At 43.3% G+C, this 27,912-nt stretch overlaps 2 protein-coding genes across 2 annotated transcripts in view; one reads left to right on the top strand and one right to left on the bottom strand.

Annotated features, from left to right (window-relative positions):
* ghitm (growth hormone inducible transmembrane protein) overlaps positions 1 to 1,179 on the bottom strand; it is a 41,559-nt gene extending 40,380 nt beyond the window's left edge. The window contains exon 1 of the mRNA XM_065022999.1: positions 849 to 1,179. The gene's annotated coding sequence lies outside the window, so the exon portion shown is untranslated. The remainder of the gene's footprint in view (positions 1 to 848) is intronic.
* On the top strand, positions 22 to 27,912 carry LOC115119835 (carbohydrate sulfotransferase 3). Its single transcript, XM_065022996.1, has 4 exons — positions 22 to 514; positions 21,320 to 21,558; positions 22,031 to 22,210; positions 24,598 to 27,912. The coding sequence occupies exons 2-4, from the start codon at positions 21,479 to 21,481 to the stop codon at positions 25,673 to 25,675; spliced, it is 1,338 nt and encodes a 445-aa protein (XP_064879068.1). The 5' UTR covers positions 22 to 514; positions 21,320 to 21,478; the 3' UTR covers positions 25,676 to 27,912.

The raw sequence follows: 27,912 nt of genomic DNA, 5'->3' as shown, positions 1-27,912 counted from the left end.
ACAGCGATGGGTGAGGGGCCAACCTCTCCACATGTGACTACAGTGTCCATTTTTAGAGGAAGAGCGGCACACTCGGTCACGGTGTGTTCTTGCCCTTTCGTTGGGATTAGAGATGTAAAATAATAATAATTCAACCGTTAATGCGTTTTTTTGTTTGTTTGTTACATATATCTTCACAAGTTTATTTCATCTCATTATTGATCCGATTTTTCCCCCTTTATTTTTCGTGTGGACATTTTGAGAAAAATACTTTTTTGTATTTCTAAACTTTTCTTTCTAAAATGTCAAAGTTTGTTCGCGTATTTTTGTAGTCCACCTTCGTCTATGGAATCATCTTGGGGATATTAGAAATAGCCTAACGGACATGGAGGAGTTTATCAACTTTTCCCACACAAGGTGCCTTTTGTTCGTGAATAAGGCAGCGTGCTTTTGGAAGAGTAGACCATGAGGGAACCTAGCGAGCGCACAACTGTCGATTAGGCGACTGGTTGCTTGAGAGCGTCAAAATAAAATGGTAAGGAATGCTCCGTTTTAAACAAATTTCTTTTTTATAAATGTTTTCATTATTTTTTTAAGTTGTTGCTTTAGTGTTTTCATTATTTAAAAAAAGTCTTTGCTACTTTTCATTATTTGAGAACAAATAACATGGCATGGTCTATTGATGATTTATTGATGACGTATTCCTACTTTATTACTAGCCTATTAACTAATTACTGTATAAGGACTTCCTGCTGTATAAATGATGTACTGTATCTGGTTGACTACACAGGATTTGTGTTGTATCTTACCTGATAGCCCTTGGCTTGATTTCTAAAGACCAAACACTATATTTTACTGTCTGGACATACCTGCATGAGCTGGAAGCATCACCAATGGATGAGAACTTCTAGGGTATCAAACAACCCACAGTGATATGAGACCAGCTCTGCCCTCTGTCAATGTGCCAGCCTGTCAAGATCCAATACAGCCTGGTGCGGCAGGTAGCCTAGAGTGGTTAGAGGCGGGCCAGTGGCCGCAAGGTTGCTGGTTTGAATCCCGGGTCTGATAGGACAAATCTTTCTGGAAGTGAGCTGGCAACCTGGAAGGTTGCTGGTGTCAAGTCCTAGAGGCATTACCTGCCGTTGTGCTCTTGACCAAGGCACTTAACCCCTCTCAACAACAGCTCCCGGGACACCCAGTGTGACAGCGCTGCTCCAAAACCTGTACATGTATGTGTTTCCTTCGGAGGGGTTGGTTAAAGGCAGAAGTGACTTGTCGGTTGGACCTTGTGTGCAATTCAGCAATAAAGTCATCTTAATCTTAGCCTGGTCCCAAATCTGTTTGTACTTTCTTGACCATAGGGTTTGGTAAGACAGCACAAACATATCTGAGTCCAGGCTAGATCCATTACAGAGTACCACTGAACTGCTCTCTGTAAATATGAGGCAACCTGCCATAGAGGCATGGGGCACAGCCTTTACTTTATCATGCTTTAAATAGCCCTGTGTAATTACAGTATTACAGTATGTTAAGCTAAACGTCTGTTGATAGGGGTAAGGCAAAATCACCCGAAGTGAAGTCATGTTGCTATATGTCTGTGGTGCCTATGGTCACCTAATGTACCTGCAATGGTAAACTGTTAATTACTTTGTCAAGGTAGGGTAAAAAAACTCAAATAAAACAGCTGATAGTTTCTATTCTGAAATGATTCAAGATTTCACTTGACACACTGCTTTGCACCACTAGAACAGGTGAAAATTAAACCATATGCTCTTCAAGCTTCGCTGACTGCATTAATTGAAATTTCACACAGAGAAATGGTTACAAATGTGATTGTCATGCTGGCTCTTCTATCTTCAGTCCCCTTTCATTTAAAAAATAAATAAATAAACAATCCCATTTGAGCCTTAAGAAGGAGGCATCCATGAAAAGCATTTGTAACATGCTGATAAATGGGGAGATGGTGGTTCCTTCATGAGCTGATCATCAAATGTGTCATACGCCTCGGTGGGTTGTGAATGTTTCGATGGCAGCTCTATAAAGATGAGTTCTTTCTGACACCACGCTTCTACGGGATAATAAGCTCAGATAATTGGTGTGTACTGGCTTACATTATAAATCATGAAACCATTTGTAAGAAAATACTATTTTTGTAGATGTTCTTTTGATGGTTTGCACAGTAATCTATGATCCCTAGTGGCGCAAGCGGTCTAAGGCACTGCATCTCAGTGCAAGAGGTGTCACTACAGTCCCTGGTTCAAATCCAGGCTGTATCACATCCGGCTAGGATTGGGAGTCCCATAGGGCGGCTCACAATTGTTCCGGATTTGTCTAGGGGTAGGCTGTCATTGAAAATAAGAACTTGTTTTTAACTGACTTGCCTAGTTTAAATAAAGGTACAAATTAAAAAAGCTATTCCATTCTATAGCTAATGCTATGGGACTTAGCGACAATGTTGTACATGTAGTGTAGTAGAGTTTTTACTGAAGATACAAATACAACATGTCAGAGAACAACCGTTGGACCCAACACAGTCACGTGGTGTTATTAAACTATGCCAAAAACCACCCGTATGACAAATAACAAATGAAGCAATCTTCATCCAGTCATGGGCAATTGTTAAGCAATCATCAGGAAGCTCTCAATGCATTTCCCTTCTCATTTCCCCTGGCATGTCTCCCATTGGCTGAGGTCTGTGGCTATATGATGATGGCATGTCTCCCATTGGCTGAGGTCTGTGGCTATATGATGATGGCATGTCTCCCATTGGCTGTGGTCTGTGGCTATATGATGATGGCATGTCTCCCATTGGCTGTGGTCTGTGGCTATATGATGATGGCATGTCTCCCATTGGCTGAGGTCTGTGGCTATATGATGATGGCATGTCTCCCATTGGCTGAGGTCTGTGGCTATATGAGGATAGCATGTCTCCCATTGGCTGTGGTCTGTGGCTATTTTATTTTTTATTTTTTTATTTCACCTTTATTTAACCAGGTAGGCTAGTTGACAACAAGTTCTCATTTGCAACTGCGACCTGGCCAAGATAAAGCATAGCAGTGTGAACAGACAACACAGAGTTACACATGGAGTAAACAATTAACAAGTCAATAACACAGTAGAAAAAGAAAAAAAATGGGCAGTCTATATACAATGTGTGCAAAAGGCATGAGGAGGTAGGCGAATAATACAATTTTGCAGATTAACACTGGGGTGATAAATGATCAGATGGTCAAATGGCTATATGAGGATAGCATGTCTCCCATTGGCTGTGGTCTGTGGCTATATGAGGATAGCATGTCTCCCATTGGCTGTGGTCTGTGGCTATATGAGGATAGCATGTCTCCCATTGGCTGTGGTCTGTGGCTATATGAGGATAGCATGTCTCCCATTGGCTGTGGTCTGTGGCTATATAAGGATAGCATGTCTCCCATTGGCTGTGGTCTGTGGCTATATGAGGATAGCATGTCTCCCATTGGCTGTGGTCTGTGGCTATATGAGGATAGCATGTCTCCCATTGGCTGTGGTCTGTGGCTATATGAGGATAGCATGTCTCCCATTGGCTGTGGTCTGTGGCTATATGAGGATAGCATGTCTCCTATTGGCTGTGGTCTGTGGCTATATGAGGATAGCATGTCTCCCATTGGCTGTGGTCTGTGGCTATATGAGGATAGCATGTCTCCCATTGGCTGTGGTCTGTGGCTATATGAGGATAGCATGTCTCCCATTGGCTGTGGTCTGTGGCTATATGAAACAGCGTTGGAGGAAAAGATCCAAGGTCCATCCCTTCTGACCTAATCCTCCAATGTGTTTTGAGGAGAAAAGACGCAGGGAATCAAGAAAGGATGAATTGGGAAAGAGCCACAGAGTGAACTTAAAAAAGGCCTGGGTTGGGATCTTTAGTGACTGACCAGTTGAGGGACACTGGGACCTCTCTGTGTGGACAAACTGTATTGTGACTGACTGGTTTTACGCACCAACAACCCTTTGGGAGAGTACAATGGTTTTCCAATGAGTAACATGTTACACCTTAGGCCTTGGCATGGCAGGGATCCAAACAGGCCAGGAGAGTTGTCAGTCTCTGACCAGCTGACGTGCAGGTGACTCTAGGGCTGGTCGGCATTTATTGAGATGATTCATGTATTGGAGGCAGCTCTACAGAGTGGTCACTAGCTGGCACAGCCACAAAGTCATACAATCTGATTTTAAACCTAACCCTAACCTTAACCACTCTGCTAACCATAATTCCTAACCCTAACCTTAACCACTCTGCTAACCCTACTTCCTAACCCTAACCTTACATTTACAATATAGATCATTTTGACTTTACAGCTGGCCAAACAAGCGGAAGCGTCTCATTTCTGCCTCCAAGTCAAGACTATTGACAATAAACATTAACCTGTGACCTAAAAAAAAGTAAAATATAAATTTAACTAGACAGGTTAGTTAAGAACCCACCCACAAGCCTATTATACCCCCCCCATGGCTGTGCCCCTGCTTAGTGACTTGAAATCCATAGATTTTTTTAACCTTTATTTAACTAGGCAAGTCAGTTAAGAACAAATTCTTATTTACAATGACGGCCAAACCCAGACAACGCTGGGCCAATAGTGCGCTGCCCTATGGGACTCCCGATCACAGCCAGATGTGATACAGCCTGGATTCAAACCAGGGACTGTAGTGATGCCTCTTGCACTCGGGAGCTGAAAAAGATCACAATGCTGTGATCTCAGGCCAGAAGTTTGTTTTACAGTCTGAACTCTGTGAGAGACGTTTGTGTCTGTGTCATGTGGGCAGACGGTGTAAGACAGAGATGGTCAGAGGGAGATTTCCTCTCTGGAGAAAACACAGACTCAGTGTACTCTGTGTAAGTCCAACTTGTGATTACCAACTAGTCCACGTCAACAGTGAGTGCTGGGTCTAGTTCCAATTCAAAACTTTTACTCTACGTCCTATAACTCATTCACTTATTGAGAGGGTTTCACGGGATTTGTCTAATCATTTTGGGAGTTAAGATTCGCAGTCTTTTGGACTGTAGCAGCCTGAGGCAGACAGGGGTTGCAACAGGGTGTTGGAACTCAGCCTTCATAGCACCAAAACAATAGATAGGAAATCTGAGGCATCATGGGTATTCAGAAGACAGAAAGGGGGGAACATCAGGTATACTGGGATTTTGGATGAATGCATGGATACCATTTTGATGCCTCTGCATCCAGAATAAAATAAGTTAGAGGTAGTTTCGCAAGCTAATGCTAACTAGCGATGGCACAAAGGACGTTAGAGGTAGTTTCGCAAGCCAATGCTAACTAGCGATGGCACAAAGGACGTTACAGGTAGTTTCGCAAGCCAATGCTAACTAGCGATGGCACAAAGGAAGTTAGAGGTAGTTTCTCAAGCTAATGCTAACTAGCGATGGCACAAAGGAAGTTAAGAGGTAGTTTCGCAAACTAATGCTAACTAGCGATGGCACAAAGGACGTTAGAGGTAGTTTCGCAAACCAATGCTAACTAGCGATGGCACAAAGGAAGTTAGAGGTAGTTTCGCAAGCGAATGCTAACTAGCGATGGCACAAAGGACGTTAGAGGTAGTTTCGCAAACCAATGCTAACTAGCGATGGCACAAAGGAAGTTAGAGGTAGTTTCGCAACCCAATGCTAACTAGCGATGGCAAAAAGGAAGTTAGAGGTAGTAGTGTTAGCGATGACAAAAAAGGAAGTTAGAGGTAGTTTCGCAAGCTAATGCTAACTAGCGATGGCACAAAGGAAGTTAGAGGTAGTTTCTCAAGCTAATGCTAACTAGCGATGGCACAAAGGAAGTTAGAGGTAGTTTCTCAAGCTAATGCTAACTAGCGATGGCACAAAGGAAGTTAAGAGGTAGTTTCGCAAACTAATGCTAACTAGCGATGGCACAAAGGAAGTTAGAGGTAGTTTCGCAAGCGAATGCTAACTAGCGATGGCACAAAGGACGTTAGAGGTAGTTTCGCAAACCAATGCTAACTAGCGATGGCACAAAGGAAGTTAGAGGTAGTTTCGCAACCCAATGCTAACTAGCGATGGCAAAAAGGAAGTTAGAGGTAGTTTCGCAAGCTAATGCTAACTAGCGATGGCACAAAGGAAGTTAGAGGTAGTTTCGCAAGCGAATGCTAACTAGCGATGGCACAAAGGAAGTTAGAGGTAGTTTCTCAAGCTAATGCTAATTAGCGATGGCACAAAGGAAGTTAGAGGTAGTTTCTCAAGCTAATGCTAACTAGCGATGGCACAAAGGAAGTTAGCGGTAGTTTCTCAAGCTAATGCTAAATAGCGATGGCACAACGGAAGTTAGAGGTAGTTTCTCAAGCTAATGCTAAATAGCGATGGCACAAAGGAAGTTAGAGGTAGTTTCGCAAGCTAATGCTAACTAGCGATGGCACCATGACTGGAAGTCTGTTATGACAAAGCACAAACCTAATGTCAAAGACTATAGTGTCAGAGTGAAAATGTCTAAAATACACCAAGGCTGCAGTGTATTTGGGTCGGGAGTTACAACAAGAGCTTCATCCTCAGCTTTAATGGCAGCTGGCGTATCTCTGGGTTGTGTCCCAAATGGCTCCTATTGCCTGTATAGTGCACTGCTTTCAAACATAGGCTCTGATCTGATCTGAAAAAATACCAATTGTTGGAAAAAAGATCCGAATTTGGCTGCCTGTCTAAACGCAGCCATGGACAAGTGAATACGAGTCAGTTGTTGTGTTTGCAGCAGTTTGTATGAATCTGAGTGGTTACATACTGTACATGTTAAATGGTTACGAGACAGAGATAATGAGACTCTAGCTGTAATCGAAGGGAAGGTACCACTGAAGGCCTCCGTATTCAGGCAGGCAGCTTGAAGCAGAAGTGTGTCACCATCCAGGCCCTGAAGAAGGCACAGTTATAACGAAACATTGGTGATTTACCTAATAAATTACATAGAGTTTATATATACAGTCTTGGCCCAAAATGTTGAGAATGACACAAATATTAATTTCCACAAAGTTCGCTGCTTCAGTGTCTTTAGATATTTTTGACAGATGTTACTATGGAATACTGATAGTATAATTACAAGGATTTCATAAGTGTCAAAGGCTTTTATTGACAATTACATGAAGTTGATGCAAAGAGTTAATATTTGCAGTGTTGACCCTTCTTTTTCAAGACCTCTGCAATCCGCCCTGGCATGCTGTCAATTAACTTCTGGGCCACATCCTGACTGATGGCAGCCCATTCTTGCATAATCAATGCTTGGAGTTTGTCAGAATTTGTGGGTTTTTGTTTGTCCACCCGCCTCTTGAGTATTGACCACAAGTTCCCAATGGGATTAAGGTCTGGGGAGTTTCCTGGCCATGGACCCAAAATATCGAAATGTTGTTACCCTAGCAACTTAGTTATCACTTTTGCCTTATGGCAAGGTGCTCCATCGTGCTGGAAAAGGCATTGTTCTGGATGGTTGGGAGAAGTTGCTCTCAGAGGATGTGTTGGTACCATTCTTTATCCATGGTGTGTCTTAGGCAAAATTGTCAGTGGCCCCACTCCCTTGGCTGAGAAGCAACTCCACACATGAATGTTCTCAGGATGCTTTATTGTTGGCACGACACAGGACTGATGGTAGCGCTCACCTTGTCTTCTCCAGACAAGCTTTTTTCTGGATGCCCAAAACAATCGGAAAGGGGATTCATCAGAGAAAATTACTTTACCCCAGTCCTCAGCAGTCTAATCCCTGTACCTTTTGCAGAATATCAGTCTGTCCCTGATGTTTTTCCTGGAGAGAAGTGGCTTCTTTGCTGCCCTTCTTGGCACCAGGCCATCCTTCAAAAGTCTTTGCCTCACTGTGTGTGCAGATGCACTCACACCTGCCTGCTGCCATTCCTGAGCACGCTCTGTACTGGTGGTGCCCCGATCCCGCAGCTGAATCAACTTTAGGAGATGGTCCTGGTGCTTGCTGGACTTTCTTGGGTGCCCTGAAGCCTTCTTCACAACAATTGAACCGCTCTTCTTGAATGCATATTGCCATCATACAAACTGAGGCAGCAGGCTGTGAAAATTAATATTTGTGTCATTCTCAAAACATTTGGCCACGACTGTAGAAGGTGACTGTCTTTATTTCCATAGTTCAGGGAACTGATTTCTCAGGAGCAGTGGTGTAAAGTACTTAAGTAAAAATACTTGAAAGTACTACTTAAGTCGTTTTGTTGGGTATCTGTACTTTACTTTACTATTTATATTTTTGACAACTTTTATTTTTCTACATTCCTAAAGAAAATTATGTACTTTTTACTCCAAACATTTTCCCTGACACCCAAAAGTACTCATTACATTTTGAATGCTTAGAAGGACAATAAAAATTGTCTAATTAAAAAAAAAAACTTTATTTAACTAGGCAAGTCAATTAAGAATTAAGAAGAAATTCTTATTTTCAATGACAGCCTAGGAACAGTGGGTTAACTGGTCTAGGATCAGTGGGTTAACTGGTCTAGGAACAGTGGGTTAACTGGTCTAGGAACAGTGGGTTAACTGGTCTAGGAACAGTGGGTCTAGGAACAGTGGGTTAACTGGTCTAGGAACAGTGGGTTAACTGGTCTAGGAACAGTGGGTTAACTGGTCTAGGAACAGTGGGTTAACTGGTCTAGGAACAGTGGGTTAACTGCTTGTTCAGGGGCAGAACAACATATTTGTACCTTGTCAGCTTGTACCTTAACCTTCCGGTTACTAGTCCAACGCTCTAACCACTAGGCTACCCTGCCGCCCTGGTAACACACATCCCCAGTGAACATTCCTGGTGATCCCTACAGCCTCTTATCTGGTGGACTCACTAAACACACCCTTCATTTGTAAAGGATATCTGAGTGTTGGAGCGTGCCCCTGGCTCTCCTTAAATATATATATATTTTTAATAAAATGATGCCACCTGGTTTGCTTAATATTAAGAAATGATTTATACTTTTACTTTGATACTTAAATATATTTTATCAATGACATTTACTTTTGTTACTTAAGTATATTTAAAAACAAATACTTTTAGACTTTTACTGAAGATATCTTTACTTTTACTCAAGTCATTTTCTATTAAGATATCTTTACTTTTACTTCAGTCATTTTCTATTAAGATATCTTTACTTTTACTCAAGTCATTTTCTATTAAGATATCTTTACTTTTACTCAAGTCATTTTCTATTAAGATATCTTTACTTTTACTTCAGTCATTTTCTATTAATATATCTTTACTTTTACTCAAGTCATTTTCTATTAAGATATCTTTACTTTTACTTCAGTCATTTTCTAATAAGGTATCTTTACTTTTACTTTATGAATAAATTGGGGACTTTTTCCACCACTGGTCTGGAGTAAAAGGTCCTGTCCTCAGAGCTGCACAAATCAAAACATCTTTTACTGGTCTGGAGTAAAAGGTCCTGTCCTCAGAGCTGCACAAATCAAAACATCTTTTACTGGTCTGGAGTAAAAGGTCCTGTCCTCAGAGCTGCACAAATCAAAACATCTTTTACTGGTCTGGAGTAAAAGGTCCTCAAAACATCCTCAGTAAAAGCTGCTCAAATCACAAAAAACATCTTTTACTGGTCTGGAGTAAAAGGTCCTGTCCTCAGAGCTGCTCAAATCAAAACATCTTTTTTACTGGTCAAAACATCTTTTACTGGTCTGGAGTAAAAGGTCCTGTCCTCAGAGCTGCTCAAATCAAAACATCTTTTACTGGTCTGGAGTAAAAGGTCCTGTCCTCAGAGCTGCTCAAATCAAAACATCTTTTACTGGTCTGGAGTAAAAGGTCCTGTCCTCAGAGCTGCTCAAATCAAAACATCTTTTACTGGTCTGGAGTAAAAGGTCCTGTCCTCAGAGCTGCTCAAATCAAAACATATTTTACTGGTCTGGAGTAAAAGGTCCTGTCCTCAGAGCTGCTCAAATCAAAACATCTTTTACTGGTCTGGAGTAAAAGGTCCTGTCCTCAGAGCTGCTCAAATCAAAACATATTTTACTGGTCTGGAGTAAAAGGTCCTCAGAGCTGCTCAAATCAAAACATCTTTTACTGGTCTGGAGTAAAAGGTCCTGTCCTCAGAGCTGCTCAAATCAAAACATCTTTTACTGGTCTGGAGTAAAAGGTCCTGTCCTCAGAGCTGCACAAATCAGCTGCTCAAACATATTTTACTGGTCTGGAGTAAAAGGTCCTGTCCTCAGAGCTGCTCAAATCAAAACATCTTTTACTGGTCTGGAGTAAAAGGTCCTGTCCTCAGAGCTGCTCAAATCAAAACATCTTTTACTGGTCTGGAGTAAAAGGTCCTGTCCTCAGAGCTGCACAAATCAAAACATCTTTTACTGGTCTGGAGTAAAAGGTCCTGTCCTCAGAGCTGCTCAAATCAAAACATCTTTTACTGGTCTGGAGTAAAAGGTCCTGTCCTCAGAGCTGCTCAAATCAAAACATCTTTTACTGGTCTGGAGTAAAAGGTCCTGTCCTCAGAGCTGCTCAAATCAAAACATCTTTTACTGGTCTGGAGTAAAAGGTCCTGTCCTCAGAGCTGCTCAAATCAAAACATATTTTACTGGTCTGGAGTAAAAGGTCCTCAGAGCTGCTCAAATCAAAACATCTTTTACTGGTCTGGAGTAAAAGGTCCTGTCCTCAGAGCTGCTCAAATCAAAACATCTTTTACTGGTCTGGAGTAAAAGGTCCTGTCCTCAGAGCTGCACAAATCAAAACATATTTTACTGGTCTGGAGTAAAAGGTCCTGTCCTCAGAGCTGCTCAAATCAAAACATATTTTACTGGTCTGGAGTAAAAGGTCCTGTCCTCAGAGCTGCTCAAATCAAAACATCTTTTACTGGTCTGGAGTAAAAGGTCCTGTCCTCAGAGCTGCACAAATCAAAACATCTTTTACTGGTCTGGAGTAAAAGGTCCTGTCCTCAGAGCTGCTCAAATCAAAACATCTTTTACTGGTCTGGAGTAAAAGGTCCTGTCCTCAGAGCTGCTCAAATCAAAACATCTTTTACTGGTCTGGAGTAAAAGGTCCTGTCCTCAGAGCTGCTCAAATCAAAACATATTTTACTGGTCTGGAGTAAAAGGTCCTGTCCTCAGAGCTGCACAAATCAAAACATCTTTTACTGGTCTGGAGTAAAAGGTCCTGTCCTCAGAGCTGCACAAATCAAAACATCTTTTACTGGTCTGGAGTAAAAGGTCCTGTCCTCAGAGCTGCACAAATCAAAACATCTTTTACTGGTCTGGAGTAAAAGGTCCTGTCCTCAGAGCTGCACAAATCAAAACATCTTTTACTGGTCTGGAGTAAAAGGTCCTGTCCTCAGAGCTGCTCAAATCAAAACATCTTTTACTGGCCTGGAGTAAAAGGTCCTGTCCTCAGAGCTGCTCAAATCAAAACATCTTTTACTGGTCTGGAGTCAAAAAAAGGTCCTGTCCTCAGAGCTGCTCAAATCAAAACATCTTTTACTGGCCTGGAGTAAAAGGTCCTGTCCTCAGAGCTGCTCAAATCAAAACATCTTTTACTGGCCTGGAGTAAAAGGTCCTGTCCTCAGAGCTGCTCAAATCAAAACATATTTTACTGGTCTGGAGTAAAAGGTCCTGTCCTCAGAGCTGCTCAAATCAAAACATATTTTACTGGTCTGGAGTAAAAGGTCCTGTCCTCAGAGCTGCTCAAATCAAAACATCTTTTACTGGTCTGGAGTAAAAGGTCCTGTCCACAGAGCTGCTCAAATCAAAACATCTTTTACTGGTCTGGAGTAAAAGGTCCTGTCCTCAGAGCTGCTCAAATCAAAACATCTTTTACTGGTCTGGAGTAAAAGGTCCTGTCCTCAGAGCTGCTCAAATCAAAACATATTTTACTGGTCTGGAGTAAAAGGTCCTGTCCACAGAGCTGCTCAAATCAAAACATATTTTACTTGTGTAAGTCTCTTTCTACAAGCTTATTACTGCTGTTTTTATTATTATCTATTAGGTATTTTTCTTAAAACTACGTTGTTGGTTAATTAAGGGCTTGTAAGTAATCATTTCACTGTAAGGTCTACTACACCTGTTGTATTCAGTGCATGTGACAAATACAATTTGATTTGGTTTTAATCTCTTGGTAACGTGACAACATTGAGAGAACTCCTGAGCGCATGCAGATTCAATGTCTGCAAGTGTATTTTTGGATTCACAGCAGAATATTCGTACTCTTTAAATGGATTTGTAATAATTCTGAAAATGTCAAGTCACAAGTTTTCGGCCGTTGTTAAATATTTAACTCATCGTGATACAACTTTGCAAAATTCAATTACACATTTGCTAATTGTACTTGCAAACACGAATATCAATGTGCAAAACCACAAACGTCAAAATACAAGCTGGTGTAGTTCTGTCATCATTATAATCCCATACTTAGGAGGCTCTATTCAAAATAGTGCTGACAGGCAAACATAGTCAAGATCCCACACCCCAAATGAGGAAAATGGCTACCCAAATATGATCCCCAATCAGAGACAACGATAAACAGCTGTCTCTGTTTGGGAGCCATATCATGCCAACATAGACATACAAAACCCCATGACATACAAAACCCATGACATACAAAACCCCATGACATACAAAACCCATGACATACAAAACCCCATGACATACAAAACCCTAGACATACAAAACCCTAGACATACAAAACCCTAGACATACAAAACCCTAGACATACAAAAACCCTAGACATACAAAACCCTAGACATACAAAACCCTAGACATACAAAACCCCATGACATACAAAACCCTAGACATACAAAACCCTAGACATACAAAAACCCTAGACATACAAAACCCCATGACATACAAAACCCTAGACATACAAAACCCTAGACATACAAAACCCTAGACATACAAAACCCCATGACATACAAAACCCCATGACATACAAAACCCTAGACATACAAAACCCATGACATACAAAACCCCATGACATACAAAACCCCATGACATACAAAACCCTAGACATACAAAACCCTAGACATACAAAACCCTAGACATACAAAACCCTAGACATACAAAACCCTAGACATACAAAACCCTAGACATACAAAACCCTAGACATACAAAACCCCATGACATACAAAACCCTAGACATACAAAACCCATGACATACAAAACCCTAGACATACAAAACCCCATGACATACAAAACCCCATGAAATACAAAACCCTAGACATACAAAACCCTAGACATACAAAAACCCTAGACATACAAAAACCCTAGACATACAAAATCCCATGACATACAAAACCCTAGAAATACAAAACCCTAGACATACAAAAACCCTAGACATACAAACCCCTAGACATACAAAAACCCTAGACATACAAAATCCCATGACATACAAAACCCTAGAAATACAAAACCCTAGACATACAAAAACCCTAGACATACAAAAACCCTAGACATACCAAACTAGAGTACCCACCCTAGTCACACCCTGACCTAACCAAAATATATAGAAAAACAGAGATATCTAAGGTCAGGGCGTGACAATAAAAGTATCCTGAGACCGTGAAAGATCCAAGGCCTGGCTGACTCCTCCATATGGATCAAATGGCACCCTATATAGTACACTACTTTTGAATAGTGTCACGGTTTGGTTGTTATTTTGTTGGTTTGTTCGGTGTTCATTCAGTTAATAAAGAGAATGTACGTATACCACTCCGCCTTGGTCCGATCCTTACAACGAACATGACATTTATATTTATTTAACCTTTATTGAACTAGGCAAGTCAGTTAAGAACAAATTCTTATTTACAATGACGGCCTACCCTGGCCAAACCCTAACCCTGGACGAGACTGGGCCAATTGTGTGCCACCCTATGGGACTCGCAATCACGGCCGGTTGCGATACAGCCTGGAATCAAACCAGGGTCTGTAATGACACCTCTAGGACTGAGATTCAGTGCCTTAGACCCCTTCGCCACTCGGGAGCCCCTACTTAATGATCACAGCCTTTTATTGTAGCTACTGCCAGGGGGACCTCATAAACTGACATTTCCACATTATGTGGCCCTAATTGCTCCTTGTTCCCCATATAGGGCACCTCTTTAGGGGCGCTCGTCAGAAGTTGTACACTATGTAGCGAATCGGGTGACATTTAGGACACAGTATTAATGATCACGGGTTACTATAGCAACCATTAGAGGGACCTAATGAACTGACCTTCACACACACACAGATGTGCCTTTTGAAACATACAGTTTACAAGTTTTAGCCAGCTATACGATTCAAATCAGATGGTTTACAAGTTCTGCCTCATGTTTATACACTTTTCCCGATATCGATATTAGATAGACATGTGAATAGAAAGAGACCATAGTGCTGTCGGGCCTACAGCTGGTTTGTCACAAAACCATGGTAGTTGTGGTGGCAGACACATAGACAACGGGTTAACCCGTCTCTGTTCATTGAATGGGCCATTATATCAAACCGGTTCAATAATGATGTACATGTTCACGTCAATCATCACCTCAATCAATGTAGTAATTGTTACTGTGGGTGAAAGGCCACAGTCTCTCATCATGTAAGATACCCTTTCTAATGGCAGGCAGTGAGTTTAAAGGGGCAATATAGTAATTGTTACTGTGGGTGAATGGCCACAGTCTCTCATCATGTAAGATACCCTTTCTAATGCCAGGCAGTGAGTTTAAAGGGGCAATGTAGTAATTGTTACTGTGGGTGAACAGCCACAGTCTCTCATCATGTAAGATACCCTTTCTAATGCCAGGCAGTGAGTTTAAAGGGGCAATGTAGTAATTGTTACTGTGGGTGAATGGCCACAGTCTCTCATCATGTAAGATACCCTTTCTAATGGCAGGCAGTGAGTTTAAAGGGGCAATGTAGTAATTGTTACTGTGGGTGAACAGCCACAGTCTCTCATCATGTAAGATACCCTTTCTAATGGCAGGCAGTGAGTTTAAAGGGGCAATGTAATAATTGTTACTGTGGGTGAACAGCCACAGTCTCTCATCATGTAAGATACCCTTTCTAATGGCAGGCAGTGAGTTTAAAGGGGCAATGTAGTAATTGTTACTGTGGGTGAACAGCCACAGTCTCTCATCATGTAAGATACCCTTTCTAATGCCAGGCAGTGAGTTTAAAGGGGCAATGTAGTAATTGTTACTGTGGGTGAACCTCATCATGTAAGATACCCTTTCTAATGCCAGGCAGTGAGTTTAAAGGGGCAATGTAGTAATTGTTACTGTGGGTGAACAGCCACAGTCTCTCATCATGTAAGATACCCTTTCTAATGGCAGGCAGTGAGTTTAAAGGGGCAATCTGGAATTGGTACATCCATTTATTTTTCTGAATGATATAATAGCCATTGATATTTGAAGAATATAACTTAATTTAAGAGTGGTTACATTTCTCCAGCCACATCCTTCAGTTGTTTACCAAAGACAAACAGTGGTGCGTTGACCGCTTTGGTTTAGTTTAAACCCCAGATCGCCCGTTTCATCTTGGATCATTAGTCAGGGATTAAAGCCAAGCTAACATTATCCCAACAGTAACATTATAGTAATCCTTCAGCAGAATGGGCAGGATATCCCTAAATAGGCCTCATTACATCCGTCTTTGTCTTCAATGGATAGACTCTACTCACTCTGCAAGCCAGGTACAGCTAGGGATGCATCCCAAATGGGACCCTATTCCCTACAATGGGCCCTGGTCAAAAGTAGTGCACTTTAAAGGGAATACTGGTCAAAAATAATGCACTATAAAGGGAATAGTGGTCAAAAATAATGCACTATAAAGGGAATAGTGGTCAAAAGTAGTGCACTATAAAGGGAATAGTGGTCAAAAGTAGTGCACTATAAAGGGAATAGTGGTCAAAAGTAGTGCACTATAAAGGGAATAGTGGTCAAAAGTAGTGCACTTTAAAGGGAATAGTGGACAAAAATAGTGCACTATAAAGGGAATAGGGGTTCATTTGGGACCGATACCAGGTTTTATATCCTGCTGCAGTTCTGCTTGCTCACACTCTCACAGTCTCATAATGGTTACAATTTATGGCCCCGTGACAAGCAGGTTTTCCCCCTTCCATTTCGGTTTACTTTCTGCCTCTGTGCTGTTTCCCATATATCCCCCGTTCAAAGGTAACTGTTTTACTGCAGTGTTAGGTCACTGTTTAGGTGCTCCGTCTGGGAGCTCTCTGTTGGAATAATGAAAGCCCTTCTTCGCTATTCATAGCACCTCCGTCACTCGGTCCCGTCAAGAACATTCTCAAGCCGCCCTCTGCCGGTGGCGCCACAGTGGTGCCTTAAGGATCTCTACAGATCGGTGTCCCATCCTCGGGACGGTTGAGCTAATGTGCGCTAATGTGATTAGCATGAGGATGTAAGTAACAAGAACATTATCAAGCCGCCCTCTGCCGGCGGCGCCACAGTGGTGCCTTAAGGATCTCTACAGATCGGTGTCCCATCCTTGGGACGGTTGAGCTAATGTGCGCTAATGTGATTAGCATGAGGATGTAAGTAACAAGAACATTTCCCAGGACATAGACATATCTGATATTGGCAGAAAGCTTAAATTCTTGTTAATCTAACTGCACTGTCCAATTTACAGTAGCTGTTACAGTGAAATAATACCATGCTATTGTTTGAGGAGAGTACACAATTAGGAACTTGAAAAGTTATCAGTAAACCAATTGGGCACATTTGGGCAGTCTTGATACAACATTTTGAGCAGAAATACAATGGTTCATTGGATCAGTCTAAAACTTTGCACATGCACTGCTGCCATCTAGTGGCCAAAATCTAAATTGTGCTTAGCCTGGAATAATACTTTATGGCCTTTCTCTTGCATTTCAAAGACGATGGTACAAAAAAAACGTTTGGCTTTTACTTTGTACTATCTTTTACCAGATCTGTTATATTCTCTCCTACATTCAGTTCACATTTCCACAACCTTCAAAGTGTTTCCTTTTAAATGGTATCAAGAATATGCGTATCCTTGCTTCAGGTCCTGAACTACAGGCACTTAGATTTGGGTATGTCATTTTAAAGCGAAAATGTAAAAAAGGGGCAGATCCTTTTAAAGTGGTGATAAGCGCAGTCATTCTGGACGGAGGATACATTTACACTACAGTAGCTGGAAATGCGATGAAATTGCTAAAGTAGTCAAATATTTAGTAGGAAATATCTTTGCTAGCATTATCATCTAGTCAAATTTACTTTAGAGAGATGTCAATGTTGTCATTAGCTAGCAAAGTTCTTAAAGAATAGCTGGCAATGCTGACGCTAGCTAGCTAAAATCCGGTGGCCTCCCCTCAATCTTAGCTAGCTAGTTAACGTTATACTGCATCTAAAGTCAATCTGGTGACATCAAAATGATGACAAAAGGTTTCCCCACTAATTATTTGCCTCCTTTTGAATGCCATGGTATTTACAAGCCACTGTAATGCACTTTTGATGAAATCTTCATCGGTGCTCAGTGACGATACATTGAGTAGAATGCTCAGTCCAAAACAAACGTTCAAAACAATATTGTGAAGGAAATCAACAACCCATGAATAGCCTGGTCCCAGATCTGTTTGTATTAACTTGTGAACTCCTATCTCCATCATTGAATAAATAATTAGGGGTTGGTAAGACAGCACCAACATATCTGAGACCAGGCTACAGTACGTCTTCACCAGACTGTGGTTTGTTCTAGTAGCCTGCTGGACATGTCACTGAGTGCTCTTGAGTCTTCTCTTAAAATACCTCATTGAGTGCTGACGTAAAGGAGCAGCTGGTGGATTGGGTACCTTGGTGACATACATTACATGGACAACAGTGGATTAGGTTATTTCAGCCACACCCGTTGCTGACAGGTGTATAAACTCGAGCACACAACCATGCAATCTCCATAGACAAACATTGTCCGTAGAATGGCCCATACTGAAGAGCTCAGTGACTTTCTGCCCCTGCTAGAGCTGCCCCTGCTAGAGCTGCCCCCTGCTAGAGCCGCCCCCTGTTAGAGCCGCCCCCTGCTAGAGCCGCCCCCTGCTAGAGCTGTCCCCTGCTAGAGCTGCCCCCTGCTAGAGCTGCCCCGGTCAACTGCAAGCGCTGTTACTGTGAAGTGGAAATGTGTTGGAGCAACAACGGCTGTTTCAGTATAACAATGCCCCTGTGCACAGAGCGAGGTCCATACAGAAATGGTTTGTCGATGATTTTGGAATGAGATGTTCATCGAGCAGGGGTCCACATACCTTTGGCATGTCGTGTTTGACAGTTTTGGTTGCATTCAAAGCCTAGATATTTTGTTCCTCTGTGTATGGGTCATGTTACAACACATTTTTATGCTATTATCGCCATGTAGATGCAATATGATCGACCTATATGCAATATTAAATATTATTGTAATTGATTTGAGACAGAGAGATTGAGAGACAGAGAGATTGAGAGACAGAGAGAGGCTCAGTCCAAGCAAACATTGTTTTATCTCTAGAGGGACACCAGCTTTCAACACTTTGCATTGTGGGTGGGTTCTTGAAATCCCCCTGTAGCCCTAAAGAAAACACAGACAGACCCAAGGGATGTAGCAGATTAAATTCCCCCTGTGAAACCACTCTAACGCTTTCTATTCTTACACCACTGTGGTATGAAATGATATTATCGTCTCCGAAAATGGGTCCGACACCAATTGACGGGAAGCTGGTCCATAAACACAGCTATTAAACTCCCACCTCAAACCACCAACATGCTGACCAAGCGACGAGGCACTGATACATTTACATCAAGCTATACTATAGCATACTGTATGTAGAACCTGGGATACTTTTTCCTCCTTGACTGGTTATCAACAGATTCGTTTTCAGAAGATATAATCTAACACAACTATACTATAATAATTTATGTAAACTTTACTGTAACAGTTGAAGTCCTCTATACTGTAACAGTTGAAGTCCTCTATACTGTAACAGTTGAAGTCCTCTATACTGTAACAGTTGAAGTCCTCTATACTATAACAGTTGAAGTCCTCTATACTGTAACAGTTGAAGTCCTCTATACTGTAACAGTTGAAGTCCTCCATACTGTAACAGTTGAAGTCCTCTATACTGTAACAGTTGAAGTCCTCTATACTGTAACAGTTGAAGTCCTCTATACTGTAACAGTTGAAGTCCTCTATACTGTAACAGTTGAAGTCCTCTATACTGTAACAGTTGAAGTCCTCTATACTATAACAGTTGAAGTCCTCTATACTGTAACAATCGAAGTCCTCTATACTATAACAGTTGAAGTCCTCTATACTGTAACAGTTGAAGTCCTCTATACTGTAACAGTTGAAGTCCTCTATACTATAACAGTTGAAGTCCTCTATACTGTAACAGTTGAAGTCCTCTATACTGTAACAGTTGAAGTCCTCTATACTGTAACAGTTGAAGTCCTCTATACTATAACAGTTGAAGTCCTCTATACTGTAACAGTTGAAGTCCTCTATACTATAACAGTTGAAGTCCTCTATACTGTAACAGTTGAAGTCCTCTATACTGTAACAGTTGACAGTTGAAGTCCTCTATACTATAACAGTTGAAGTCCTCTATACTATAACAGTTGAAGTCCTCTATACTGTAACAGTTGAAGTCCTCTATACTGTAACAGTTGACAGTTGAAGTCCTCTATACTGTAACAGTTGAAGTCCTCTATACTATAACAGTTGAAGTCCTCTATACTGTAACAGTTGAAGTCCTCTATACTGTAACAGTTGAAGTCCTCTATACTGTAACAGTTGAAGTCCTCTATACTGTAACAGTTGAAGTCCTCTATACTGTAACAGTTGAAGTCCTCTATACTGTAACAGTTGAAGTCCTCTATACTGTAACAGTTGAAGTCCTCTATACTGTAACAGTTGAAGTCCTCTATACTGTAACAGTTGAAGTCCTCTATACTAGTAACAGTTGAAGTCCTCTATACTATAACAGTTGAAGTCCTCTATACTGTAACAGTTGAAGTCCTCTATACTGTAACAGTTGACAGTTGAAGTCCTCTATACTGTAACAGTTGAAGTCCTCTATACTATAACAGTTGAAGTCCTCTATACTGTAACAGTTGAAGTCCTCTATACTGTAACAGTTGAAGTCCTCTATACTGTAACAGTTGAAGTCCTCTATACTGTAACAGTTGAAGTCCTCTATACTGTAACAGTTGAAGTCCTCTATACTGTAACAGTTGAAGTCCTCTATACTGTAACAGTTGACAGTTGAAGTCCTCTATACTATAACAGTTGAAGTCCTCTATACTATAACAGTTGAAGTCCTCTATACTGTAACAGTTGAAGTCCTCTATACTGTAACAGTTGACAGTTGAAGTCCTCTATACTGTAACAGTTGAAGTCCTCTATACTGTAACAGTTGAAGTCCTCTATACTATAACAGTTGAAGTCCTCTATACTGTAACAGTTGAAGTCCTCTATACTGTAACAGTTGAAGTCCTCTATACTGTAACAGTTGAAGTCCTCTATACTGTAACAGTTGAAGTCCTCTATACTGTAACAGTTGAAGTCCTCTATACTGTAACAGTTGAAGTCCTCTATACTGTAACAGTTGAAGTCCTCTATACTGTAACAGTTGAAGTCCTCTATACTGTAACAGTTGAAGTCCTCTATACTATAACAGTTGAAGTCCTCTATACTGTAACAGTTGAAGTCCCTCTAACAGTTAGTCCTCTATACTGTAACAGTTGAAGTCCTCTATACTGTAACAGTTGAAGTCCTCTATACTGTAACAGTTGAAGTCCTCTATACTGTAACAGTTGAAGTCCTCTATACTGTAACAGTTGAAGTCCTCTATACTATAACAGTTGAAGTCCTCTATACTGTAACAGTTGAAGTCCTCTATACTGTAACAGTTGAAGTCCTCTATACTATAACAGTTGAAGTCCTCTATACTGTAACAGTTGAAGTCCTCTATACTGTAACAGTTGACAGTTGAAGTCCTCTATACTATAACAGTTGAAGTCCTCTATACTGTAACAGTTGAAGTCCTCTATACTGTAACAGTTGAAGTCCTCTATACTGTAACAGTTGAAGTCCTCTATACTGTAACAGTTGAAGTCCTCTATACTATAACAGTTGAAGTCCTCTATACTGTAACAGTTGAAGTCCTCTATACTGTAACAGTTGAAGTCCTCTATACTGTAACAGTTGAAGTCCTCTATACTATAACAGTTGAAGTCCTCTATACTGTAACAGTTGAAGTCCTCTATACTATAACAGTTGAAGTCCTCTATACTATAACAGTTGAAGTCCTCTATACTATAACAGTTGAAGTCCTCTATACTGTAACAGTTGAAGTCGTTTGTGTTCTTGTTTACAGTACTGTAGCGTGTTCATTTCATTTTGCAGAACGATGCAGCCGTGTTTACGATGTAAAATACAACAAGGATCAACCGGAGGACTGTTTGAATAGGCAGCGGGAGTCTGGAGAAGAGAAGGAGATTGGCAGAAGCTATTAAAGAAGACATTCCGTGACAGCAGCAGATCCCGACACAGCTTCATCACAGAATGAGGATGAAATACACAATCTCCCTTGTCTTCATTGTGGCACTGGTCATCATAGAGAAGGAAAACAACATTATCTCACGGTAAACCTAAGCCCATCTCCATGATCAACAGAGGGAGTGTGTGTGTGTGTGTGTGTGTGTGTGTGTGTGTAAGTGTGTGTGTGTGTGTGTGTGTGTGTGTGTGCGTGTGTGTCTGTGTGTGCGTGTGTGTCTGTGCGTGTGTGTGTGTGTGTGTGTCTCTGTGTGTGTGTGTGTGTGTGTGTGTGTGTGTGTGTGTGTGTGTGTGTATGCGTTAGGCCTGTCTGTTATACTGATCTCCCTCAGATTGGAACAGACTCACCTTTATTCATAGCGGTGTGTTTGGGACATTCGTTTCAGCTACTCGGCCTCAAGTGTCATGCTGTGTTTTCCAAGTCGTCTGATTGGATGAAGTAGTCATGTTTCAATTGTATAGATTGTTTACTTACCTTTAATTGATTTCACTGTGTGTGGATACGATGGTCTTGTAAAACTATAAAACATGTTGCTTAACACTGCCAACCCTGTCTTGTAGGGTTTCAGACAAGCTCACCCCAAAGCAGACCCCCCAGACACCCCTTCAGCCCAGTAACTCTGCCTCAGCCTCAGCCCTGGGTCTCCTGAAGTTGAATGGCTCCTCCTTCTCTACCCTGAGCAAGCTGGACCCTGTCTTCACCCTCATGAAGAGACGCCTGGAGAACTACACCGAGCAGAGGTTTGTGTGTGTAGCATGATATACTATTTATCATACAGTAAGACAAGCAGTCTGGCCTTAATGGCTACATGTACTCCTAAATCTACACCCTGTACAGCCAGGAGAGGACTGGCCACCCCTCAGAGCCCGGCTCCTCTCTACCCTGTACAGCCAGGAGAGGACTGGCCACCCCTCAGAGCCCGGCTCCTCTCTACCCAGTACAGCCAGGAGAGGACTGGCCACCCCTCAGAGCCCGGCTCCTCTCCACCCAGTACAGCCAGGAGAGGACTGGCCACCCCTCAGAGCCCGGCTCCTCTCTACCCAGTACAGCCAGGAGAGGACTGGCCACCCCTCCGAGCCTGGTTCCTCTCTACCCAGTACAGCCAGGAGAGGACTGGCCACCCCTCAGAGGCCGGCTCCTCTCTACCCAGTACAGCCAGGAGAGGACTGGCCACCCCTCAGAGCCCGGCTCCTCTCCACCCAGTACAGCCAGGAGATGACTGGCCACCCCTCAGAGCCCGGCTCCTCTCCACCCAGTACAGCCAGGAGAGGACTGGCCACCCCTCAGAGCCCGGCTCCTCTCTACCCAGTACAGCCAGGAGAGGACTGGCCACCCCTCAGAGCCCGGCTCCTCTCTACCCAGTACAGCCAGGAGAGGAATGGCCACCCCTCAGAGCCCGGCTCCTCTCTACCCAGTACAGCCAGGAGAGGACTGGCCACCCCTCAGAGCCCGGTTCCTCTCTACCCAGTACAGCCAGGAGAGGACTGGCCACCCCTCAGAGCCCGGTTCCTCTCTACCCAGTACAGCCAGGAGAGGACTGGCCACCCCTCAGAGCCCGGCTCCTCTCTACCCAGTACAGCCAGGAGAGGACTGGCCACCCCTCAGAGCCCGGCTCCTCTCTACCCAGTACAGCCAGGAGAGGACTGGCCACCCCTCAGAGCCCGGCTCCTCTCTACCCAGTACAGCCAGGAGAGGACTGGGCACCCCTCAGAGCCCGGCTCCTCTCTACCCAGTACAGCCAGGAGAGGACTGGCCACCCCTCAGAGCCCGGCTCCTCTCTACCCAGTACAGCCAGGAGAGGACTGGCCACACCTCAGAGCCCGGCTCCTCTCTACCCAGTACAGCCAGGAGAGGACTGGCCACCCCTCAGAGCCTGGTTCCTCTCTACCCAGTACAGTCAGGAGAGGACTGGCCACCCCTCAGAGCCCGGCTCCTCTCTACCCAGTACAGCCAGGAGAGGACTGGCCACACCTCAGAGCCCGGCTCCTCTCTACCCTGTACAGCCAGGAGAGGACTGGCCACCCCTCAGAGTCCGGCTCCTCTCTACGCTGTACAGCCAGGAGAGGACTGGCCACCCCTCAGAGCCCGGCTCCTCTCTACCCTGTACAGCCAGGAGAGGACTGGCCACCCCTCAGAGCCTGGCTCCTCTCTACCCTGTACAGCCAGTAGAGGACTGGCCACCCCTCAGAGCCCGGCTCCTCTCTACCCAGTACAGCCAGTAGAGGACTGGCCACACCTCAGAGCCTGGCTCCTCTCTACCCTGTACAGCCAGTAGAGGACTGGCCACCCCTCAGAGCCCGGCTCCTCTCTACCAAGTACAGCCAGTAGAGTACTGGCCACCCCTCAGAGCCCGGCTCCTCTCTACCCTGTACAGCCAGTAGAGGACTGGCCACCCCTCAGAGCCCGGCTCCTCTCTACCCTGTACAGCCAGTAGAGTACTGGCCACCCCTCAGAGCCCGGCTCCTCTCTACCCTGTACAGCCAGTAGAGGACTGGCCACCCCTCAGAGCCCGGCTCCTCTCTACCCTGTACAGCCAGGAGAGTACTGGCCACCCCTCAGAGCCCGGCTCCTCTCTACCCTGTACAGCCAGGAGAGTACTGGCCACCCCTCAGAGCCCGGCTCCTCTCTACCCTGTACAGCCAGTAGAGGACTGGCCACCCCTCAGAGCCCGGCTCCTCTCTACCCTGTACAGCCAGTAGAGGACTGGCCACACCTCAGAGCCTGGCTCCTCTCTACCCAGTACAGCCAGGAGAGGACTGGCCACCCCTCAGAGACTGGTTCCTCTCTATGTTCCTGCCTTCCAGGGAGTTGTTCCTACTGTGCTTCTGCCTCTGCATTGCTTCTTCTCTGGGGTTTTAGACTGGGTGTCTGTAAAGCACTTAGTGACAACTGCTGATGTAAAAAAGGCATTTATAAAATATATGTGATTGATTGACACTAACAGTACTTAACGTATCATGTTTGATCTCAGTAAAGACCTTCCTGAAGCTAGCATAGTGGTGTCCCCACTCCTGATCAGTATTTGTATGTGTGATGTCCAAGTGGTTGGGAATAATGTTGTTTTTTCTAAATATCCGATCCGATTGACATTGGACAATAACGTTTTGTATTTTCTGCTGTATTGTAGGTCAGAGGTCATAGGGTCAGCTGGAAACAGAAAGCACATCCTCCTATTGGCCACCACGCGGACAGGCTCCTCCTTCGTGGGCGAGTTCTTCAACCAGCAGGGAGACAACATGTTCTACCTGTTCGAGCCGCTGTGGCACGTGGAGAGGTCGCTGACATTAGAGAGCGGCGGGACCAACGCCACAGCCGCCGCCCGGGCCTACCGGGAAGTCCTCCAGGGGCTCTTCCTGTGTGACTTCACCCCTCTGGAGAGCTTTATTGACCCACTTCCTGTAGACCACGTCACCTCAGCCCTGTTCAGGAGAGAATCTAGCAGCTCTCTCTGTGAGGAGTCCGTCTGTAGCCCGTTCGTTAAGAAAGTCTTTGAACGCTACCATTGCCGGACCAGGAAGTGTGGTCCCCTCAACCTGACCACGGCGTCCGAGTCATGCCAGCAGAAGGAGCACAGGACCATTAAATCCGTCCGGGTGCGCCAGCTGGAGACCCTGAGACCCCTCGCCGAGGACCCTCGTCTGGACATCAAGTTCATCCAGCTGGTGAGGGACCCCAGGGCGGTTCTGGCCTCCCGCATGGTGGCCTTCTCCGCCAAGTACAACAACTGGAAGAAGTGGGCGGTGGACGGAGACGTGCCCGTTGACGACGACGAGGTGAGGAAGCTGAAAGGCAACTGCGACAACATCAGGATGTCTGCGGAGGTCGGCCTGAGGCAGCCGTCTTGGCTGAGGCGGAGGTACATGCTAGTACGGTACGAGGATATCGCTAGATTCCCTATGAGGAAGGCAGCGGAGATGTACAAGTTCACCGGGATCCCGTTCACTCCTCAGGTGAAAGACTGGGTGTTAAAGAACACCCAGGCTTCCAATGAAGCTAGTGGAGTGTATTCAACACAGAAGAACTCCTCTGAGCAAGTGGAGAAATGGAGGTTCAGCATACCGTACAAACTAGCCCAGGTGGTGCAGAGGGTTTGTGGACCCACGATGAAACTGTTTGGGTACAAGTTTGTGAACAGCGAGGCGATGCTGACGGACAAGTCTATCAGTTTGATCGAAGAAAAGATTTTCATACAAAACTTTTCATAGACATTTTACGGTAACTCTGAACTCTGCTCATCAGACAAAGTGGACCAACAGATAAGATTATGAAGTGATAGTTGTGAGGATATTTATTGGGGACTGTACTAGTATACAACAATGTATAAGACACTTTATAGATACATATTCAATTATAACATGTTACACTCCAGGGTGGAGAAGGAAATACACATTTTTGTGTGTAATAAAAAGGAACGAATACAAAAACGAGTACTACCTTTTAACTTTCTACAGGGACATTTAACAAAAGAAAACCCTTGTTACATGAGTACTACATGGTAGAAAACCCCTTGTTACATGAGTACTACATGGTAGAAAACCCCTTGTTACATGAGTACTACATGGTAGAAAACACTTGTTTTATGAGTACTACATGGTAGAAAACACTTGTTTTATGAGTACTACATGGTAGAAATCCCTTGTTTTATGAGTACTACATGGTAGAAAACACTTGTTTTATGAGTACTACATGGTAGAAATCCCTTGTTTTATGAGTACTACATGGTAGAAAACACTTGTTTTATGAGTACTACATGGTAGAAAACCCCTTGTTACATGAGTACTACATGGTAGAAAACCCCTTGTTACATGAGTACTACATGGTAGAAAACCCCTTGTTACATGAGTACTACATGGTAGAAAACACTTGTTTTATGAGTACTACATGGTAGAAAACACTTGTTTTATGAGTACTACATGGTAGAAATCCCTTGTTTTATGAGTACTACATGGTAGAAAACACTTGTTTTATGAGTACTACATGGTAGAAAACACTTGTTATATTAGTACTACATGGTAGAAAACCCCTTGTTACATGAGTACTACATGGTAGAAAACACTTGTTTTATGAGTACTACATGGTAGAAATCCCTTGTTACATGAGTACTACATGGTAGAAAACACTTGTTATATGAGTACTACATGGTAGAAAACACTTGTTTTATGAGTACTACATGGTAGAAAACACTTGTTTTATGAGTACTACATGGTAGAAATCCCTTGTTACATGAGTACTACATGGTAGAAAACACTTATTTTATGAGTACTACATGGTAGAAAACACTTGTTTTATGAGTACTACATGGTAGAAATCTGGTTTTAGGGTGGCCAAGCTTGAGTCCTTGAACAGTTTCCCTGTTGAAGTGTATTTTTTCTCTGTCAAGCCACGGGTTAATAACAGTAGCTGATTTTGAACTGAGCTGGGAGAAGGGAGTTAAATGAATGGCTTTGCTCTGTGTGTGTGGAAAGCAAGACAGTGGCAGGACATTCCAATGTTTTGGTCTTGTATGTTCTATAGCATTTACCTATAAAGAAGGGATGTTTCTTTTTCATGTTAATTTAATATATTATTTTATTTGTATTGAGATTGAGAGATTATGGCCATGGCTTTTGCACATGCTACATAGATGGATAGTTTTCTCCCCGCTAACTGATGGGACCCCCTTACTTCCAGACCTGGGTTCAAATAGTAGTCAAAATCTTTCATACGGTTTCAGCATTTGCTTTAGCCTGCCAGGAGTGCCATATGGGTGGGGTTTGCTGTTTTGAGATGATTCTATTGGTTAATAACACCAGCTAAAATATTTGAAATGATTTTGAATACTATTTGAACCCAGGTCTGCTTCGTGAACACATCGGCTAGGTGAGTGAGTATCTGTACATGCATGTTGCTGTTTTAGTTTTAATTGGCTGTTAGTGTTTCACGTCGTGGAAGTCGACGGTGAGCGTAGCGACTCATTCTGTAAAAACAGATGTCTTCGGTGGTCCTGTATGTACAGACAATGTGTGTCCCAAAAGGCACCCTGTTCCCCATAATGCACCATAGGGAATAGACACATACATTCCTCCTGCAGCTGGTTTGCAGAATTGTGTGAGGTTTATCAGCAGCTTTCTGTCCTTTGACACAAGTCTCCTGGCTGGTGATGATGGACGAGAAGAGGACCAGGGGACTAAAAGACTGGGTGTATGTTCCAAATGGCACCCTATTCCGTATATGCTGCACTATTTTTGACCACTGCCCCATTGGGATCTGGTCATAGGTAGTGCACTATGTAGGGAATAGGTTGCCCTTTGGGAGGCGTTATGGTTTTTGTCTATATGTATGTCTATGCCCTTTCTCATTCTGGTGTTAAGTTAAGTTTGCTTTTCATTTCAGTGGAATTCACTGTTGTTGTATGTGGTTGTTTGGCCTTTTACTGTACAAGTAAATTGAATACTGACAAGTC

Source organism: Oncorhynchus nerka, linkage group LG10, assembly GCF_034236695.1.
Source record: "Oncorhynchus nerka isolate Pitt River linkage group LG10, Oner_Uvic_2.0, whole genome shotgun sequence".
Lineage (NCBI taxonomy): Eukaryota > Metazoa > Chordata > Actinopteri > Salmoniformes > Salmonidae > Oncorhynchus > Oncorhynchus nerka.
Note: the sequence above shows the minus strand (reverse complement) of the source record. Positions and strands in the feature narration are given on the sequence as shown.